Source organism: Sinocyclocheilus rhinocerous, unplaced genomic scaffold (genome assembly GCF_001515625.1).
Source record: "Sinocyclocheilus rhinocerous isolate Xijiao unplaced genomic scaffold, SAMN03320098_v1.1 scaffold2194, whole genome shotgun sequence".
In the NCBI taxonomy this organism is placed as follows: Eukaryota; Metazoa; Chordata; class Actinopteri; order Cypriniformes; family Cyprinidae; genus Sinocyclocheilus; species Sinocyclocheilus rhinocerous.
In genome coordinates, this window is record NW_015652304.1 from 1,558,028 (window position 1) to 1,578,880 (window position 20,853).

The 20,853-nt window shown below is 39.3% G+C and overlaps 2 protein-coding genes across 2 annotated transcripts in view; both read left to right on the forward strand.

Annotated features, from left to right (window-relative positions):
* The window catches only part of LOC107714742 (uncharacterized), a 28,928-nt gene extending 18,356 nt beyond the window's left edge, over positions 1-10,572 (forward strand). Inside the window, exons 3-4 of the mRNA XM_016520702.1 lie at positions 2,237-2,290; positions 2,374-10,572. Coding sequence (XP_016376188.1) covers positions 2,410-10,557 — 8,148 coding nt within the window. The 5' untranslated portion in view covers positions 2,237-2,290; positions 2,374-2,409 and the 3' untranslated portion in view covers positions 10,558-10,572. The remainder of the gene's footprint in view (positions 1-2,236; positions 2,291-2,373) is intronic.
* A 2,872-nt stretch (positions 10,573-13,444) lies between these two features.
* Positions 13,445-20,182, forward strand: LOC107714743 (zinc finger protein Xfin-like). The gene is made up of 2 exons (XM_016520703.1): positions 13,445-13,582; positions 15,814-20,182. The coding sequence occupies exon 2, from the start codon at positions 15,894-15,896 to the stop codon at positions 19,746-19,748; it is 3,855 nt and encodes a 1,284-aa protein (XP_016376189.1). The 5' UTR covers positions 13,445-13,582; positions 15,814-15,893; the 3' UTR covers positions 19,749-20,182.
* The last annotated feature ends 671 nt before the right edge of the window (positions 20,183-20,853 follow it).

Genomic DNA, 20,853 nt, shown 5'->3' on the forward strand with positions numbered 1-20,853 from the left:
CCTGAAATTGGTGTGTCAGAGAAAGGAGACATGCAAAATGTGCAGTGTTGGGGTGCCTCCAGGACCAGGGTTGGGAACCACTGGGCTAAACCACCCCGTACAATCCGAACGAAATTTTAATCAGATCTGGCCAATTCAATTCGATTGAAGTGTTTACATGTGACTTTTTTTATTTTGATTGTGCTTCTAATCCTATTACGATCGGATTATTAGGGTCCATGTAAACGCAACTATTGTTATTCCCCTATCATTTGAGTTATGATTAGGTTTTTGGGTAGGGATAGGTTAGGACCATGATTTTGGGCAGGAATGTTGATGCAGGTGGTTAGTTCAAAATTTGGTGTTTACAACATGAATCCAATATCCTACTGGATAAACAAATATAAAACAGCAATTTGCAGTACTTCTGTTCAAATCTTGTTTGGTTCTTGTGGGTTTCTGATCATTTGTGGGAATCATTCCAAATTGTAATAGGAATAATAATTGGCTATGTATTGGATTTTTGGGTGTATGAATTTTGCTCATTTAAGTGGATGGGACACGTGTAGAGTAGGCATTTTACACTAACTAGTGAAAATTATTAATTTTCCCCTGTATAAGCATCAATTTGCATACTTTCACTAGTAGGTCATTGGGGTATTTTTAGGGAATTTGCCATATTTGGCTATATATCTTGTTGGTTGTACTGCTTATTTCACATTGTATGATAGGGAAGTAGGTGTATTTGGACCTCTCTGGAGAGGTGAAGCTTCAAACTGTGTGTAGAACACCTTATTTATTTATTTTTATTTAAATGAATACTGTTTGATGTCTTCTTGTCCATTACTGTCCATCCCAGAATAGCCTTCAGTATTTTTTAGCGAAGTTTAGTAAGTTATATTTTGGGCTTTTTTGTCTTTATAACCATAGGAGAGGAGAGAGGGGCATGGAATCAGGTTGCCCAAAGCGATGTTGCACAATATGTAGGAGTGCGCATGGTAATGGCTTCAAAGCCTACAGTCATATTTTCTTCTAAAGTAAATCTGACATAGCCTGGATGTATGTTTTAAATCAGTATCTAGCTGAATGATAATTGCATGACCACCTAGGTAGACTGGTTTCTCTTATTGTGAATCAAACTGCTATGTCTTCTCCTTGAGATTTTACGACCTTGGGTGATGAACCAAAGATTTCAATAGACCACAGGCGGCACATCATGGCCATTTTGTTGCTACTAACTGACCTGTTAAACCTGAAGCTCTCTCTTCAGTTTATAGTGAGGCTTGCTTGCTTGCAATGTAAAACTGCTTAAAGCTGATTTCCACACAAGATGTTGACTCTCAGAAACTTCAGATTCTGGCTTTGGGCTAAGTTGTTAACCCATTACTTGTTCCCTGAAAATACCTTTGAAATTAACTGCAGTGTACCAAAGTTTGGTCCGAAAATGCAGAATTTGCTAAAAGGATGTACCTTTTTAATTATTATGTGAGACACATAATGGATTCAGTAGCAACAAAATGTTATGTGGTGTTGTTTCTTGATGGTGCCTAGCTGTGCTGCTTCATTCCTCTGAGCTATCTGGCATCCGCATACTCTGTCTGGCATTGTTTGCTGCTGCAAACATTCTGTGTACCCCAACAAGCACTGCTCTTTTCCCACCTGACTCAAGCACTGCAAAAACACTATATGATGTAGTTTACTTTTTACTCTTCATAATGGTGGTAGTAGTAACAGCTACCACTGGTCTTCATGTGATCTCAACATGAGGGAGCAACCCCTCCATGTAGAGTAGGCCACTTTAGGCCAATAAAATAACTGGAATTTCAAAATAACTCTTTTTAAATATTATTTGTCAGAGTATTATTTCTTTTTAATGAGGAAACCTCAGTTTGTCCAACTCCAAAATTACAAAAAAGAGTCATAGTGCAATTTTGTGAGAATAAAGCAAAATTTAGGTTTCACTTTTGCGAAACATAAGATGAACTGCAAAAGCTGGCCAAGCTCTTATTTTGCATAGTTAATGCTTCCATTACCTTTAGATCACATCATTTGAGTGCTGCTGTTTTGGCATAATGGTGTTGCAGTACTACTACGTAGTTGTAGTTGGGAGTAATGTGCACATGTTTTTGTTTTTTGCTTCTTCTTTGAACATGGGGATATTTTTGCACATTTATACTAGTTCATGAAAACAGTGATTTTGTTCGTGATTATGGTTTTGTATGCTGATATTTAAATGGATTTTATTTTTCTTTTGCAGGTCTTTGGTCAAATCAGCTATAATGTTCCCACTGATATGTAGTGGATAAGTGTGGTGAGCATTTCATTTTCTCTTACTGCATATTTTTACTTGTAAACGTGTGCTTTTTGGTAATCACATGGACATTTTTCTTTCAGAGTTAGGAGAATTAGCCCTTGGAGGAGAACACCAGGATGGCTCAAACATGGAATGCACTTCAGCAAGCACAGATTCTATCTAACCAGAGCCCGGAAAATTCTATTGGAGCTATGGATTGTAATGGAATGCCATTGGAATCGGACGAGAGCTTTGCTCATGAGATAGAAGAGTTAATTGAGAAGGAGAACTTTTCAAGCATGATGGATTTGCAAGATATTGCTGAATCAGACATAAAAGACTTGGAGTCTGGTTCTCATGCATGCTATGAATCATCTTGGCAAGATGTAATGAGTTCAGATGACCTTGAACAAGATAAGCCAGGGGATAAAGGAGAAAATAATGGTAACATGATACCCTGTCCCTTGCCTAACTCGGTAGAGATTGAATCCATACTGGAAGCACATTCTGACAAAGCAATATTAGAACCTGCTTTTGAGACCAATGTTAGTCTTGTCGAATATTCAGATATTAGCAGCTGCTCTGACACAGAAGGAAATTTTGATTGCAATTTGAGTTCATCCATTGATGTTAACATGGGTAGCAACCAGGCTGGTCAGCCTTCAGAGGAAGGAGACCTGAATTCAAGTATGCACTTCTCTTCTGCTGAGGTCTGCCATAGTATTGTGGAAGTAGGTATGAGTGAAATAAATCAACAGCAGGACACTGGACCTCCAGTGACCACAGGTGAAAGAAATGAAAGTGTAAACCATACTGGTAGTGAGGGGTCACTTCTTACAAATGTCAAGGTTTCATATACAGAAGTACAAGGTTTGGACGATATGATTGGTGCAGTGCCTTTGTCAAAAGATGGGCAAACCGAGGAAAGGGAAATTACTTGTGATTTGGAATATTTTTTGGATCACTGCAAAGAGCTTGGTACCTCTCAGGATGGTTCCAATTGTGCCTCAAATCATGCAAATATTGATACTTCATTGGCTTCTAATGGGGATGAAAACATTTGCCCAACCATAGATTCACTAAGTGTTTGCCGATTGGAAAGGACAACCCCAGATGCTGAAAACACATCATCAAAACCTGAACTGACATTTGTGATTTCTGGTGATGGAAAAGGTTCACTTGGTGATCACCAATTAGATGTAATGAACCGAAATCCTGAAAATACATCCTCAACGCCCAACTTTCAAGAAACAGTTAAGATATCTGGCAATGGAAAAGATTCTCTTGATGGCTGTCAATTGGAAAGCAATCAACCAGGTCCTAAAAGCCCATCCTCAAAACCTGACTTTCAAGAGACAATTGGGGTATCTGGACATGGAAAAAAATCTCTTGATGGCTGTCGATTGGAAAGCAATCAACCAGGTCCTAAAAGCACATCCTCAAAACCTGTCCATGGAAATTCTTCTCAACTAGAAGGACAGAAATTCTTTACATCTGATGATGAACAAGTTGAGCGGAGTAGTTTTGGGTTCCTTGAGTCTTGTTTTGGTTTAAGAAGTACAGCGCAGAACACTGAGGAACTGAAACACCCGGAACCTGCACATGTAAAAAAAGTCAATGAGTGCAGTCTGTTTAATCACACTGCCGTTGAATCTAAAAATAAGATGGATGAGGGAACTGATGCACCAAAAGATCCACCAGTACTCGGTACAGACCAAACGTCCAAGACCTTGCTAGATCCTGAACAGCAAAAATGTCTGACTGGCAATGGTACCATTACAAACAAAGATTCTTTATCATATTTAAAGACCCAAAAGAGAAAACTGGAGCCTGTTGTTCTCCTTAAGACAACTGAGAAAAGAACTTGTAATGGAAAAACATACCATTGCTTTGAGTGCCAAGAGTCAACACAAAGTGTAGATGAACTAATTGAGCACTACCACTGCATGCATTCTCTCCATAAGTCTCAGTATTGTCTCTCTTGTGAAAGTTACTTCACTGGTGGTACATTGGCTGGACAACACTTCTGTGGAAAAGTCGAACTTAATGACAAGAAAAAATCATCTCCCTTGTATACCAAAGTGCTAACTGAGAAGAAAGCAAAGTTCATATGTAGGTACTGTAGCAAGTCCTTTGTTCGACAAGCTTATTATGAAGAACATGAGCTGAAGCACAGAGTTGTCACACATCATAGATGTGACTGTTGTGGATTATACTTTCCTAATGCTCACAAATGTCAAAGTCACAAGCATAAAGCAACATGCACACCTTTGATACTAGACCCCTTTTTACAGACTGCAGATCATTCAGAATCAATCCCTGAAAAGAGTGACATACCAGACGTGGTTGAAACAGTTGGCTCCAATGTAGAACTTCGTAATTGCTTTGTGAAACTAATGGATGTGTGCAAGACAAGCCAATCACCTGAACGAATGCATTGTCAAGTTTGTGGCAAGACTTTCAGGCTCAGAGCGCAATTGAATGCACACCTTAGATCACACTCGGATGAGAAGCCCTTCAAGTGTGACAACTGTGAAAAAGCATTCAAATATACCTGGAATCTTAACAAACATAAAAGAGAGCAGTGTTCTCAAAAGATTGTCCCACATGAAAAATCTTCAATTCCAGATAGCAACTTCCCACCAAAGTTTAAATGCCCAATCTGTTTTCGCATTTTCAAGTACTCCTACAATCGGACACGTCATTTGCGTCACCAGTGTCTCAAAGAATACATGAAAAAAGGCAAAGGAAGGATTGGTGACAAGTATCAATGCCCTTTGTGTAAAGATATGTTTACTGTGGCCGGCAACCGCAATAGACACATTAAGCAAACTTGCATTAAGCTTAAACTCTATAGAGCCAAAGGAAAGGTAAAGAACAGAAAAGAGTTAGAGGAACTTAACAATACCAAAAAAGAGGACAAAGAGTCACTATTGACTATGTCCATACAAAAAGCATCACGGTACAAATGCATTTTCTGTCCAGCTGAGTATTCTAGCAAGTCTGGTTACTACAGCCATGTAGCAAAGCATAAATTGCTTGGACATGACAAAAAGGCAGTCAAACACAAACATGGTAATGCTGTTGATTTGAAAAACTCAAGCTCTGCTGTGGAAAGACCAACTAGCCAAGAAAGTGCTGACAAAGACGCAAGACTTCCTTTCTCCTGTCGCTTCTGTGGAAGAGCCTTCGCTTCACCTGACTCATTAAAAAAGCACTTACGACTTCATAAAGGAAACAAACCTTTTCGCTGTTTAGACTGTGGTAAAAATTTTGCCAGGCATGGACACCTAATGGCTCACAAAAATGTGCACAGGAGGAATATACAGTGTTCAGTCTGCTGGGAAGTTCTGCCGTCTATTGGAGATTTGTTAAAACACAGACAGTCCCATCCAAAAAAAGGCATGCTTAAATGCCCTGATTGCCCTTTGCAGTTCCAGTTTCCAGTATTTCTGCTTCGACATGTGGCTGTGCATGAGAGGAGACGCAAACTTAAGGAACTTGTCCCTCCAAAGGACCAAGCTACACCTCAAAAGGTAGAAGAAATATACAAAGAGGAGTTCAAATGTGGTCTCTGTCAAGAAGCCTTCGTTGACTCAAAGGCACTTAGCGAGCATTGTTTAACTCATATGCCTGGACCTTCTGCATCCAAATGTCAGTTCTGCAAACGCCATTTCTCAAGTCGTGCTGGACTTATTCGTCACATCCGCCTTCACACTGGTGAAAAGCCTTTTCCCTGTCCAACTTGTGGCAGGCACTTCCATAGAAAGGAAGTTCTTAAATTGCATCAGGAAAAATGTACAGTGGAGCAACCATCTCCATTACAAACGTCAAGTACCAAACAAATACAGGCAGAACATAGTGTAGACACTGCTTCAAAAAAGACCAGCAAAGTCTATAATTGCTCATACTGCCCACATTCATTTCGTTTTCCAAACAATTTAAAACTCCATGAGAGAGCCCACTTGGCCAAGACAGTTTTCCCTTGTTCAAAGTGTGGGAAGTTTTACAGGAAAAGAAAATTTAAAGATCATGTTGAACTCTGCAATGGAGACCAGATAAAACCTGCTTGCAGAAAATGTGGGAGAATTTTTACTAGAAAAAACTACAGAAATGGTCACGAAAAGCAGTGCCAGGGCAAGCAGAACAAAACTGAAACCGAAACTGGAAAAGGAACAAATGAGAAGGGCAAATTTAAGCAGCAATGTCCACAATGCTTTAAATGTTTCAGATCTAGCAGTTTCCTCCAGAGACACGTATCTCTTCATTCAAAGGAAACTGCATATACATGCATGCATTGTGGACAGAAATTTGACAGTGAGGATCGATACTTGCAACATGAAGCCTTTTGTGATAGTGTGTTCAAGAAACGTAGATTGGAGAGTTTAAGAGGATCTGAGAAAATTAAATCAATGTTTGTTGAAGAAAAAAATCATAAAGAGGTCCCTGTGGTTCCTGGAGAAAATGGTGAGTCATTTAAGTGCAAATTTTGCACTAAATCATTCTTGAGGGCCAGATACCTAAGGCGCCACATTCTCACTCATACAGAGGTCAAGCCATACCGGTGCAAGACTTGTGAAAGTTGTTTCTCACGCTATGATCATTTAAAACTGCACCAAGCCCGCTGCAGAGGAAAGCGACAACTTGAGGTACGAGTTGAAAAGATGAGTCTCGACAGCTTGAGCACAAGTCCCCAAAGCAAAACCCAGGAAGATGGTGACACATTGCAATGCAAAGTTTGCTCAAAGCAGTTGTCCACCCCAAGTGATCTGAAGCGTCATATGGCCATGCTCCACATTACCGATAAACCTTTTCCCTGCAAAAGATGTGGCAAAACTTACAGTACTAAAAAGACTTTGAGAACGCACAACCTTACAATCAGATGCAAAAAGATTTCAAAGGAAAGCGTGCCATCTGCCAAGAATGATGTTCAAACCCAACCATGCAGAGAAACATCCAAACTTCTGCAACGTATACAAGTGCACTATATGAATAAATTTAAATACCAATGTGAGTATTGTCCTCGACGCTTTAAACTATCGGGACAACTGAAGGTGCATGTACGTCTTCATACAGGGGAAAAACCATATGGCTGCGCCAACTGTGGAGAGCATTTCATCAGAACAGACTATTTGAAACGACACTTGGCTAAATGCAGTGGAAAGGGAGAAAAAGAAAAAATTCTTTGTGATAAATGTGGTGACCTGTTTACCCGGGACGCACTGTCTGTACATCAGAAGACGTGTGTCATTAGCTCAAAATCATCCGGATCATCTCAACAGGTAAATGATAAAGACAAGAGCCCCACCAAGATAAAAGGTTTTTCCTGTGCTAACTGTAGTGACCGGTTTTTATTGTTCTCACAGCTACAGCAGCATTTTTTAGCGAAGCATAGATCGGATCAGCCACAAAGTAACGATCGGCAGCAATTGGTATCAAGTCACATGCAAGTCATAAAGCAAGAGCAGGTTGATGAGGGGTATGGGCAGAACCAAGAAAGCAGCAGTCAGATAAATGCACGGGAGCGACGTGCGTGTTCAAACACAGACCTTATCAAGCCTCTTAAATGCCCACAGTGCAACATGCGGTTTTCCAGGAGCACTGGCCTGGGTATGCACATGCGCATACATAAGGGAGTGTACCCACTTTCTTGCACAAAATGTCATGTTGGTTTTTGGACCAGAAAGACAATGGAGAAACACAGGAGAAAATGTAGAGGTCACACACTTATCTCAAATAATGGATCGGCGATGGAAAGTGCAGGTGATTTGAACGACACTGTTCTAGTATTTAACAAGGGTTCTAATACAACAGGAACTGGAGTACTACAGACTAAATTCTCATGTAAAGATCAAGACCAGGAAAATGATGCTGAGAAAGGAGATGTGTCTGTTCATAAGTATCAGTGTTCTGAGTGTGATCAGAGTTTTACCGATGGACTGAGACTCATAAGTCATTTAGAGGAACATGGCCGTGAGGATCAAGAGCGCAAATCAGACATCCACAGATGCCATGTGTGCACTAAAGTTTTTACTCAAGCTGGTATATTGCAAAGGCATGTGAAAATGCAACATAATGAAAAGATGAATAATACTTGTGAAATTTGTTTCAAGAGTTTTCGTTTTCCATCTGACCTGGACATTCATAGATCTTGTCATGACCCCAGTCGTCCCTTTGCCTGTAACAGTTGTAAGATGCGGTTTTTGACTGCTAAAGCCCTGACCATTCACCATAGGATGGCTCATTTGCATGCACAACCACCCAAGTCGAAAGAATCTAGTGTGAAAGCAAGAACGGAGCAGCCTGAAGTATATAGGTGTGAACCATGTGACAAAACCTATATGTTAAAAAAGTCATACATGAAGCACTGCAAAATAAAACACAAAGAGGATTTTATCAAAACCCTCGCTGATAACGAATTGAAAAAATCTTCCGGCAGTGCAAGTCAGGAATCAGATGAGGAAGACTCCAGAAATTTTGAAGATGAAGATGACAGCGACAATGACTCCGATTCAGCACCGTACTTTCCTTGCCATGTTTGTGGTAAAACATTCTTAACATCAGAAAGTCTTGAGGATCATCAAAGATGTCATCTTGGCGAAAAACCCTTCGAGTGTGAAGAATGTGGGAAGTGCTTTTTTCAGCTCGCAAACTTGCAACAACATCAGCGGTGCCACAAGTCAGAGTTTCAGTGTCAAATGTGTGGTAAAGGTTTTGTCTCGCTCTTCAGCCTGCGCAAACACAAGCAAACGCATATCAGAAAGAGTCCTCACCGCTGTACCAAGTGTCACCTGAGCTTTACACGCTCAACGGAATTAGCTGAACACATGGTTACCCACCGTGATGAAAACTTTCCATGTGACCTTTGTGATGAAACCTTTTCCTGCAAAACAAGTCGGGCGGAGCATCGCAAGATGCACACAGAGCAAGAAGAAGAGCTTCCACCATTGATTCCCCCCAAACCACCTCAAACAATGCAAGTGACTCCTGCCATCACAAGTAATGTTGAGCAGTACAAGTATCGCTGTGGAATTTGTCAAGTAAGATTTTCAGATCCAGAACAGCTCTCAGAACATGGCTGCAATCCAGCAAAAGAGCGGCCATACTCATGTCCTGAATGCAACAAGCATTTTTTACATGGTTCACACCTGAAAAAGCATCAGCTCAGCCATCAGTTGACGGGACCACGGTCTTATCAGTGTAATCATTGCAGCATGAGCTTCACCCACCACCAACTTTTTCTCACTCATTTACGAAGCCATGGGAATGAAAAAGCTTCCAAGGACACTAACTTTCCTACCAGTGAAAGGATGATCCGTGTGGAACCTGTGAAGCGTGACAAAATTTACCAGTGCCCCATATGTCCAGAGAGTTTTTACCAAGCTTTGGACCTTGCGAATCACCTCTCTGTTCATTCTCACATGTGCAGTGTTTGTAATATGACTTTTCCCACTAAGAAAGACCTTGATGAACATGAACAATGCCATTTGACTGCTGCTACTCAGTATGAATGCACAGAATGTGGAGACAGCTTTCTTGGAAGTGATGCTTTCCGCAAACACCACTGTAGTAATAGAAATGTGACCTTTTCAGAAAAGCACCGTTCAGCGCCATCTGTCTCTTCCTCCAAGAAGCAGAGTTCAGGCACTCGTTTTCAAGCGGGTGATGAAGAAGAGGAGGTTGATGTTGGAGAAGACTTCATTATTTGTCCTATCTGTAAAAGACGGTTCTCCTCCAATAGCAGTTTAATGGAGCATCATAAAAAGCATCATGAGGATCCGCGTCCTTTCAAGTGCTTGGTTTGTAAAAAAGGCTTTACAAAGAAACGTTACCTTACGCAGCACCAGCAGATACACAGTGAACGCCCTTACCAATGTGAAGTGTGCTCAGAATCCTTTAAAACAGAACCGGCTCTTATATCTCACCGTAAAATGCATGACGCAAAAAGGCAACACCAGTGCCCAATATGCAGTAGAACCTACCTTACAGCAAATGATCTTGCAAAACATAAAAGGAAACATGCTGAACATCAAAGCCTGAGTGAGGACAACCGAGAATACCGATGCGATATGTGCTATAAATCCTTCACCATGTTTGCTCATTTGCAAAAGCATCAAGAAACCCATGTAGGACAAGTGGTCTATGAATGCACAGAGTGTGACAAAGCCTTTGCTTTTCTAAATCTTTTGGAGGAACATCAGAGGACTCATGGTGCTGCTTCTACAGAATCTCTTCAGTCCCAATCACCAACCCATTTTCCCTATCAAAGCTCAGTAAATGAATGAAGGTGGAATTACTGATGACTCAGTTTCCTGCAATGCAGGTTATTCAAAATCATTCAATTTTCTGAACGTTATTTGTTAAGATAAACTGTACATTGTTGTTTTTACATTGGCCTAACTGCTTTTATCCACTTTGAAATATGATATTGGTGTTTTACCCTAGTTCAGAATTGGTCTGTTAATGTTCATACAATCTGCTCTGTTCTACAGTTCTGTGAACTGCTCACTAATTTTTCTTTGTACAGTAATCAGACTGATGTAAATTAAATTTACGTAATCTAGATTATGTATGAAACTATAGGCATATGTGCATGAATGCGGTTGTTGGAGATGTTGATGTTCCACAGTACAGTTCACAAGGATGTATAGTAAATCCTGCGTCATTCCTCCATTTTTGACCTTGCTTTAAATATCCTTATGAAAGTTAGAGGAAATCTGTAGATTAATGTTAATGTTTCATAGTAATGCCCAGCCATGTTAATTATTTTTTTCTTTCTTTGTAAATATTTAAGGTCAGGTTAAGGGGTTATTACACAGTAGTTATATATGATGTGAATGCCTTTGAGTTAATGTTATTACATAATCCAGATTTACCTTTTTCTTGAGGAGTCTAACTTGAATGGCTTTCCTCAAAAAAAGTAAACTTCAGGCTTGATAATTCTGTATCCATTCTGTATGTGTTTTAATCTACATTAGTGCTGACATATATGCCTATGAAAACCTGATGTTTAGTTTTACTTTTATATGGCAATGTTGAGAATTCCTTCAACTAGTAAAAACATTTACATCCGTTTTGTTGTTTGAGCAGTTTCTTTCACTTATGGAATGATTTGAGGTAACAGGTCACAAAGAACCACAGTTTATATCACTAAGGAAGTCTAATTTATAATAAAGTCAACAGTCAGTAACTTGGTGTGAATCTTATTAAAAGTATAAGCTATACAGCTATACTTGTTATACAGGATTGTTCTCATACTGGCAATTAGATTTTGTAATAATGACTGGAAACCAACCTCACTGTCATGTATGTGATAAAATACCTCTCCATAGTGGCTGAAACCTATATTAGATGGTAGTCCCAAAGGGGGTTCACCACTCATAAACAGTGGGGAAAGAAATTGACTTACTCAAAAACATATATTAGTCATGTTAAAGTTAAATGATCTATAATGTTTTGAGTTAAGTTTTATATATATATATATTTGTTTTTTTTGTTTTTTTTTTACAGATCATGCTGCTGTTTGGAACTTTAATATTACCAATTATGATTATGGAGACATTGTATTAGGAATTTCAGCATCTCTCAGTTAATTACAGCCACTAATTAGGTTTTTGTAATTGTGGATCTATAGCAGATATCTACAGGTCAAGAGCTGTCCGTATATGCCTCTTAAGACATTTGGCTCAAGATTCAGAGTGTGTAGTGAATTTGGCCTTGGTATTACAGTATACATTAAAAGTAAAACCTGTCACCAGTTACTTAAGTTTTGCCTTTTTTTATTGGATTGATTTAAGAAAATTTTACATATGGTTCCTCCAATAATCATCTTCTAAATTGTCAACTGACCAGATATATCTTGAGTTGACAATTTGTCATTGTATGCATAAATTAATATAAAGGAAGCTCCAACACAAAGAAGCTACAACTACTTTGTTTTGTTGACCTCTACAAAATAAAATGATAGATAATTATATAGATAATTGCTAAATCGTTTTTTACTGTTTTCTAGTAAACCATATAGCTAATAAAGAAATGTATTGTTGATATGATCATCAATAGTTATGGTGAAATCAAATATAATCTGGTTGCTCTGTTTTACAACTAAGTACGCTAGCTGGTTTCTTGGTTAAAGGAGTAGTTCATCCCTGCTGAACAGCAGCAACCTCTTCAATGTTTTTATTAAAATATCACTCAAATATATGGAACGGTATAAATTGAATCAGAAATGTGTCCAAACACTAACTATAATTGCAGACATTTAATGAAGGGCCTACCATCCTTATTTTCTAGACCTATAGCGATTCAGTATGTTTGGTGTTTCTCAAGTAATCCAAGATGGATTAAGGCCCAATCCCAATTCTACCCCTTAGCCCTTCCCCTTTCTCCTACCCCTCCGTTTCGCGCGTTCATGTGAAGGGGTAGGGGTGTCTCAATTCTCTGTTGGTTGGAGGGGTAGGGGTAGGGGAAGGGCCAGACAGCCCTTCAAACGAAGATTTTTCGGGACCACACTCAGGGACGCGGGAAGTAGGGGTGCTGAGGGGGCTGGCTGCAGCACCCCCTGTTTTCACATGGTTGCAAATGCAACGCCAAGTTTGTTCATTTAAATTTATTCAGTTTTAGCATTTAATAATTTATTTGTAATGATCTCTGAAATGTAAATTGTAAGTGGGCTATAATAAACCCATGTTTATCTTTATAAACATGATTAATTTTACTTGTGATGTTTTCTATATGGGATGATTAGCCTAATCCTCATGAACACGTGAGGCTAGCGTGTGGTATCAGACATGAACTGTACAGAATGCTAACAGGATTAACTTTAATACAAGGAGATAATGGAGCAAAAGTGAATTTCAGATTGTTTTAAATGCCCATCCCAGCAAAAACTTTCCAAAATCGGCAGCCCAACAACACCAGCCCCAGCACGAGCTGACGGCATAGTAGTGGTGTCCCAATTCTTAGGGGAATATTTTCACCCCTACCCCTTGACACTCTGTTTCAAGGGGGAAGGGGAAGGGGTATAAAATAGAATTGGGATTGGGCCTAAACATACCTATTAGTAATATTTGTATTTAATGAGAAAAGTGTAGTGTAGACCGGTCCCTCACACCAGTTGATGGCGGTATATTTAAGCCTTACATGTGGGGAATGGGAGTGAGCGCTCAGAGATACTGCCCTCTATTAGTGAACGGCGGGAATTACACGTCTCTACAGAAACTGGGTGCAAAATACATACCGCCTTCGGATTGAAAATAAATAACTTCTTTCATTAAAATCATGCAAGTTTGCAAATCGTACTTTCCCAAGGTGAGTGCAAGCTAGCAACTGTTTGAGGTACTTGTTATGGTTCGTTTTTATTTCGTGCATACAGCCCTTAGCTGCGGTTTTTGTCATTCAATTCCCTTGTGCAGCACGCGAATGACATGTTCCTCATGCACTGTATCGCCCAAGATGTAGCTACAAAGCGCGTTTGATTTTGTAAAGAGGTGTAATTCAACGTTGAGATGTTGCAGACTAATTGTATAGTTATATCTGTTTATGTCTGAAGAGCGTGCTAAATCTGCAGCATCCATTGCAATGCTTGTTATTAGCATGTGTTATATTCACGCTCATTTTATAATTTCGACTAAAACTAAATCGACGAGTAGTCTGCAGATCACCCTTGTGTTTGGGTTTAATTGTTGTGATACAGCTTTTATTTAAACATCTGAGTGAAGTGCCACGGTAAGTGGCCAGGCCTATCAAAATCTAAGCATGAGCAGGCTGGCCAATTTTCTGCCTCTATTGTTGCTACATTTGGAACCTAGGTTGTGTATAACGAATAACTAACTTGAACACTTTACTTCAAAACGAAAGCGGTGTAGCAATTTTGTTTGAACTAGCTGAGAGAAATGAGTTTTCAAATTTAAATATGCATGAACTCACCGACGGTTGTATGTGAGAGGTTGCATGAGATACGTGATTTTTCCAGAGTTTTCCGCTTTTTTTTTTTATTTTACCAAGTATATAGTTATAATCACAGGTGCCAAGTTTTTAGAAATGTTATCTTTGTATTCATGATAGTTTTACACAAAGTAAAAAGCACTAAAAAATGACATTATTACGTTCCCCTAATGTCATGGAAATCAAGAAATGTTCAGTATTTAAACAACAACATAAGTTTAAATAATAATGGTAATTATTATAATAATGTAAAACAACTCGTATTGTTATTATATTGAATATTGTGTTTTACTGTATACATTATATTTCAGTTTCATGCATCTTAGAAAACAGAGTGAAGAGTTTGTGTTTTTGATGCTAGTTTAATTTTTTCATTTCATCCAAAATGTGCCCAAATATAAAATTACACTGTACAAAGGTAATTACATTTTTAGGACTGCATTACAGAATTGTCTTTTATATCGAAACATTGCTGAACTCATAGGCAGTGTTAATTAATTACTGTAATTTAATTACGTTATACTTGAAAAAGTAAAGTAATGGATTACTCTTAATTTTTCTGTAATTTAATTACAATTATTTCTGATGTAATTGCATTAAATACTGTATACATTATTGAACAATTCTATATAAAATAATAATAGATTGACCATCAAAATTTTTAATGTTAAAATGTATGTTTTAACGTAACTTTCTGCTATTAAATACTTTGGTTAGTTCATGAATAAGTAATCCGAGCAGCTGAGTCCTTAGCCATCTTCAAGAATCGGCTAAAAACACATCTCTACCATCTTTATTTGACCCTCTAACTCTAGCACTCTCTATTCCAATTCTGTTCTTTAAAAAAAAAAACTTGTCCCTTTTAGACTTGCACTCTATTCATTTACTAACTGCTTGTTTTCTTAAAAAAAAAAAAAAAAAACTAACTAGCTTTTCTAGTCTTTTTGTATTCTATCTATTTTTTTTTATTTTTTTTTATTATACAATTTATTTTTCTAAATTGTATTCCATATGTGGAAGTTCATTCTTACGTGTACTGCGTTAAAGGGTTAGTTCACCCCAAAATGAAAATTCTGTCATTAATTACTCCCCCTCATGTTGTTCCAAACCCGTAAGACCTTCGTTCATCTTCGGAACACGAATTAAGATATTTTTGATGAAATCTGAGAGCTCTCAGACCCTGCATAGACAGCAACGCAACTGAAATGTTCCCAGGTCAAGCAACGTAGTAAGGACATCGGTAAAACAGTCCATGTGACATCAGTGGCTCAACTTCAATATAATGTAATGTAATCGAATTTTATATTATTTATTTGATGGAATTAAAAGAGCAGTTTTTATGCCTGTCCTTCTATTATACTGGTCGAGGCTGATATGGGATTTAAAACGTAATTAGTAATGAGTAATGCAATACTTTTTAAAGAAAGTAATTAGTACAGAAATCTAATTACTTTTTTATTGTAACTTACCTGAGTGCTCATAGGGCCCTAAACACGACAGCATATGTAAATATAACATTTCATTATTTATTTCTAAATTCAAAACATTTGAACTCATGCTATGCCACTAATGTTGTTTGTCTGCTTTCTTTTTAGGATATACGAAACAATAACAAAAACGTTGGTAACACTTCTTAACTTTAACATTGGCAGAGGAATCATCTGGCACCTACAAAATGCTTGGACTTCAAGAAACAAGGTCTACTGGAAGTCCTAAAACATACAGCTGTGTGGCATGCTCAGCTACTTTTCATAATTTGGCATCACTCCTGGTGCACCAAGCGTCTCATGCAAGTGATAACTCTCAACAGCCAGAATCGGCACTACCTACTTGTGTCAGCTGTGGAAGCTTATTTGCGAGCAAAGATCTCCTTGAAAAACACCACTGTGTAATGTTGCCCACTCCAGCATCTCCAGTCCACACCTACATATGTGACTGTGGCGAGGAGTTTAGTGAACTTACAGCTCTTGAAGACCACAAAAAACAACATGGGTCAGAAGACAAGGTCAAATCAGATTTGGAGAGTATTCCAGTTGTGCCAGATAGCAAAACAGACTCCAGCCGTCCTGTCTCAGACCAAGTTTTTCACAGTCTTTCACCATCCCATTCCAATGAAAAACCCCTTGCACAAAGTCCACCTCCTACTTCAAACACTGACATCAAGAAGAATGAATCCAATGAATCTGCAGACATGGACAGCAACGAATCTGCAGACATGGACAGCAATGAATCTGCAGACATGGACAGCAACGTCTTGAAGCCATCTGAATCCAATGAATCTGCAGACATGGACAGCAACGAATCTGCAGACATGGACAGCAATGAATCTGCAGACATGGACAGCAACGTCTTGAAGCCATCTGAATCCAATGAATCTGCAGACATGGACAGCAACGAATCTGCAGACATGGACAGCAATGAATCTGCAGACATGGACAGCAACGTCTTGAAGCCATCTGAATCCCACCCTGTGACTGAAGAGGAAGTACAGTTACCTGAGCAAGACAGTGATGCTTTAACAACCTCCAACGTGGTAAACCATTCTGTGCAAGACAATGAGAAATCACCAGAATCTGGTGAAGATTCAGCTGCATTTAATAAGAAATCAATCCTGAAGATGCTAGCATCTGCTTACATGAGTCATAAACAACCCGTCCAAATGAAACAGAGGAATTTGCCCCCCAGAAAAGCTTCACCGAGAGCACCAATGCAACCTGCGATCACCATGACAATACCAAAACCCAAGCCACTGGAGAATCAATCAAAGATAAAAAAAGACAACACAGTGGTCGGTGTGAAAACTGCAAAGATGTTGCCTAAGAAGAGCAAGATTATATCTGTGACACAAACTCTCTGTCCTGTGGTGGTTCTTGAGACTCGTCAAAAACTTTTTGGCCGGGACAATGTGGAAGGCAGACATCAGTGCAGACTCTGCCGTAGGGTTTTCCAAGACGTAGACACCTTGATAATGCATCATGCCCTGCATAAAAAAGAAAGAGTTAAATTTTGTCTTTGTTGTCAACAATTTGTGATAACGGTAATCTCCATCCCAGAAAGCCATGTCTGCTATGATGGATTTTCTAGAAACCATCAACCTTTGATGGGAAAAATGTCTCTGAAACCAATCAGCCCTACAGCTCAACAGACAGAAAAAATTTTCTACTGTTCTTTATGCAAGCGTGGCTACACACGCATGCGCAGCCTCAAAAAGCACAACTGTCCGTGTAAAGCTTCTCTGAAATCCCCGACCACTGTGGGCACCAGCGGTAATGTCAAACTTCAAAACTTGGAGGAGTGCAATAGAGCTGTCCTAAACTCGAAAACAAATCAAATGTCAACACAGCATATAAATATTGGCGTAGGCACAGAGCCGATAAAGATTGAGGAACAGAACACAGAACTTCCTATCGGCAAGAAAGATCAGACTGGGCTGAAGATGCAGCTGAAGGACCAGTTAAATCCCCCAAAAACCCTTGAGTCTGTCTTTGCCAGTGTTTCTAACTCCAAACCAACTGAATCAACTAAAAACTCTGTTGAAGTACCAGCCAACACTGTTGACGTAAAACAAGAGGAAAGAGATCAGTTGGTTGAAAAGCAGTGGACCATGCCTTTGGATGATGCTGAAATTGATGTACTAATAGATGTGGATCAAAAGGACTCGGATGAGGACGATTTGACAGATGTGGTTAGAGACGACTGTGATGAAGCTGAGGATGTTGTCATTGTAGAGCCTCATGAGGACAAGGAAATGAAGTCAGCAGTACCTAGTAATGGCTTTCAGGTGCATGTGACTAACAAAGGCTTGAAGAGGTTTGTTTGCAACGGGTGCCAGAGAAGCTATTCCCGTCTGTTTACTCTAAAGGAGCACTTGAGTATTTGTGGGGCAAGAGAGTTAAAGCAGCAAAATGTTACATCATCTAATACGGCTGGGCCGATTAAAAGGTTTCCATGTCCTCAGTGTGGTAAGTTCTTTAGCCGCAAAGACAATATGAATATGCATCAAAAGAAGTGCCATCCTGCAACAAACACTGATTCAGTAGTAAGTAAACGAACCGTGGAGCCTAAAACACCTGTGGCTCAGGAAAACTTATTTGTCCTGTCACCATCTACAGAAAACCAAGCAGTCCGACAAGAAAGCACTCAGAATACTAGCAGTAACAGAAACTGGGGGATCATGTCACTTCCATCTGTGCTCCCAAGAAGAGTGACGTGCGAATGCGGAGCCTCGTTCACTTGTCCTCGACTTCTCTTCGAACACCTGCAACAGCATGCGCAGGAGTCCTACATTTGTCCACACTGTGGTGAGAACCTGCAGTCGTGGATGGATTTTGAGGCACATCAGCAGTTGCACCAATCTCAAAGCTCTGCAAGTGAGCAAAGAGCTGCCCAGCAACAACCTCATTCGTTTTCCCAAGGGCTACCATCACGCGTTCCGACTCGGCAACCTCAACAGTCTTTTTCTGAGCATAACGTAAAAGCCCAACCGCCTGGACTCTTGGCACCTCAACATTTGAACAACAGGCCATTTCCTGAGGCACTGACTTGCCATAAATGCAAAAAGAACTTCAGTCTCCGCAGTTCCTTGTTAAGACACTTACGATTGCGTTGTACTGGCGATACTGCAGGTCAGAAGAAACACACCTGCTCTCGTTGTGGTACAACATTCCAAAGCCCATTGATGCTTAAAGTTCACATTCAAAGCAATACCTGTAAACCCGCATTTAAACCGATTCGGTGCCCGGTGTGTGTGCGTTGGTTCAGTTGTCTAGATGGGCTCAAGAGACACCTGGTCTCACACAGCAGGCAGTCTGTCTTAACATGTCAGATTTGTGACCAGAACTGTCCAACCCCTCAGGCACTCGAGGAGCATAAAAGAAACGTTCATCGACTCAACAGCGGAATGAGGCCAGCGGAGGATGCACAAGAACAGTTGCATCAAGCAGGTGCACAAACCAGTCCATCTACTCCTTTTCAATGTCACATTTGTCTTCGCTACTATCCAAAGCTTCAGTCCCTGAAGGATCACTTGAGGAAAGTTCATCGGCCTAAACAGCCGAAACAAACTAATCGGAGTACCCTAGAACCGGTCCGTTCTGGACCGTTTCAATGTCAGATATGTGACCGCTCCTATCCTAACATAAAATCTTTGAAAAACCACCGAAGAAGAGTGCATCATATTGTGGGTGGTGTGTTTCTGCCATCAAAGGGTACTGAGCAAAACATCACTCCCAATCAGTTTCAGTGTCACATTTGCCCATGCAGCTATCCAGATGAACAGTCCCTCCGAAACCACAGAAGGAGGGTCCATCATATAGTGGAAGGTCATGAGCTGTCGAGGGGAGTCGCTCAACACCATCTATATAAGTGTCAGATTTGCCAGCGCAGCTATCCTGACGCAGTGTCCCTTAGAAATCATAGGAGGAGAGTTCATCGCCTATTAGGGCCAGTGCCTGAAACACCACCACCACCAACAACAACGAATAATGACACAGAAGATGCTCTAGAGCAGAAACCGATACCTTTCCTTTGAACGGTGTTCATGCATTCATAAAAGGTGGATCTGCTGCTTGCCTTTATTGCTGTATATGCAATCAAAATGTTGAAAAAGAAGTCATAAGGCAGCACCTGTTGAGTACATTATACCATTTAGTAGTAAAAAATAATTTAGAATAGTTAAAGTTTCATATCTGATCAGTAGTGTAACAGGTTTTTTTGTCTTGTTAATACATTGTTCAGCTTCCTCTATATTTCATTGATGTTGCCTTAATTTAATTCATCTATTAAATACAGATTATTTTCCCCCCAATACAAACAGAAAGATTTTTTGGCGAATGCACTGTATAAATGTAAAATAGAACAGTTAAGTGCTGTTTTTAAGGTAGCCAATGTGTATTAGTGTACTGTAAATACATTTTGATGTAAACATGTCCTACGTTGCATCAATAAACACAATAGTGACATCTTTCTAAGTCTCCAATAAACCAATAACAGGTGTGGTCATGCACACATGTTCATTTAAGATTAAACTCCTGAGGGTTTTATACTGTGCTAAATGTTGCTAGTAATAGTAAAACTTGCTGGACACATCTAAATGATAAAGATTGATTTGGTGAGCTGATTAAGTAGTAAATCTGATGGAGGACTGAACAAATAAATACATGAGCTGCTTTAGGCAAAGTGCTCAGTCAACAATGGTAAATTTGCATCTGATACAAAGCCTCAGGAGGGACACAAAAATGTCAGAATTGTCTTTTAATTGTCATGTGGTAGGAGTTCTTTAGTGCTTGTGTAAGTTTCTGTATGTTGAATTTAGTTTACACTATAGCAAACATGGGTTTACATTTTGCAAGGATAAAATTAATTCTATACTAGTACATTTTTACCATACAAATAAGTAAATTAATGTCAGTTCGTAATCTGCATTAGGAACAATTAATAATGTTTTTAATAATGGCTATATTTATAATTTTACATTAACTTTGATTAATACATTATGTAAATATTGCTAATTGTTAGTTTGTGATGCCTGTTAATGAATCAACATGATACTCATTTCTGTGTAAATGAAATGCAGCATCAGATCAGCCCTTTGTCAGGACATGTACAGTAAGTTTAATTGCCTTTTATGATTTCAT

What these genes read in the sequence shown, in the direction of transcription:
- LOC107714743 (XM_016520703.1), top strand. Translation starts at nt 15,894, where the DNA reads ATGCTTGGACTTCAAGAAACAAGGTCTACTGGAAGTCCTAAAACATAC.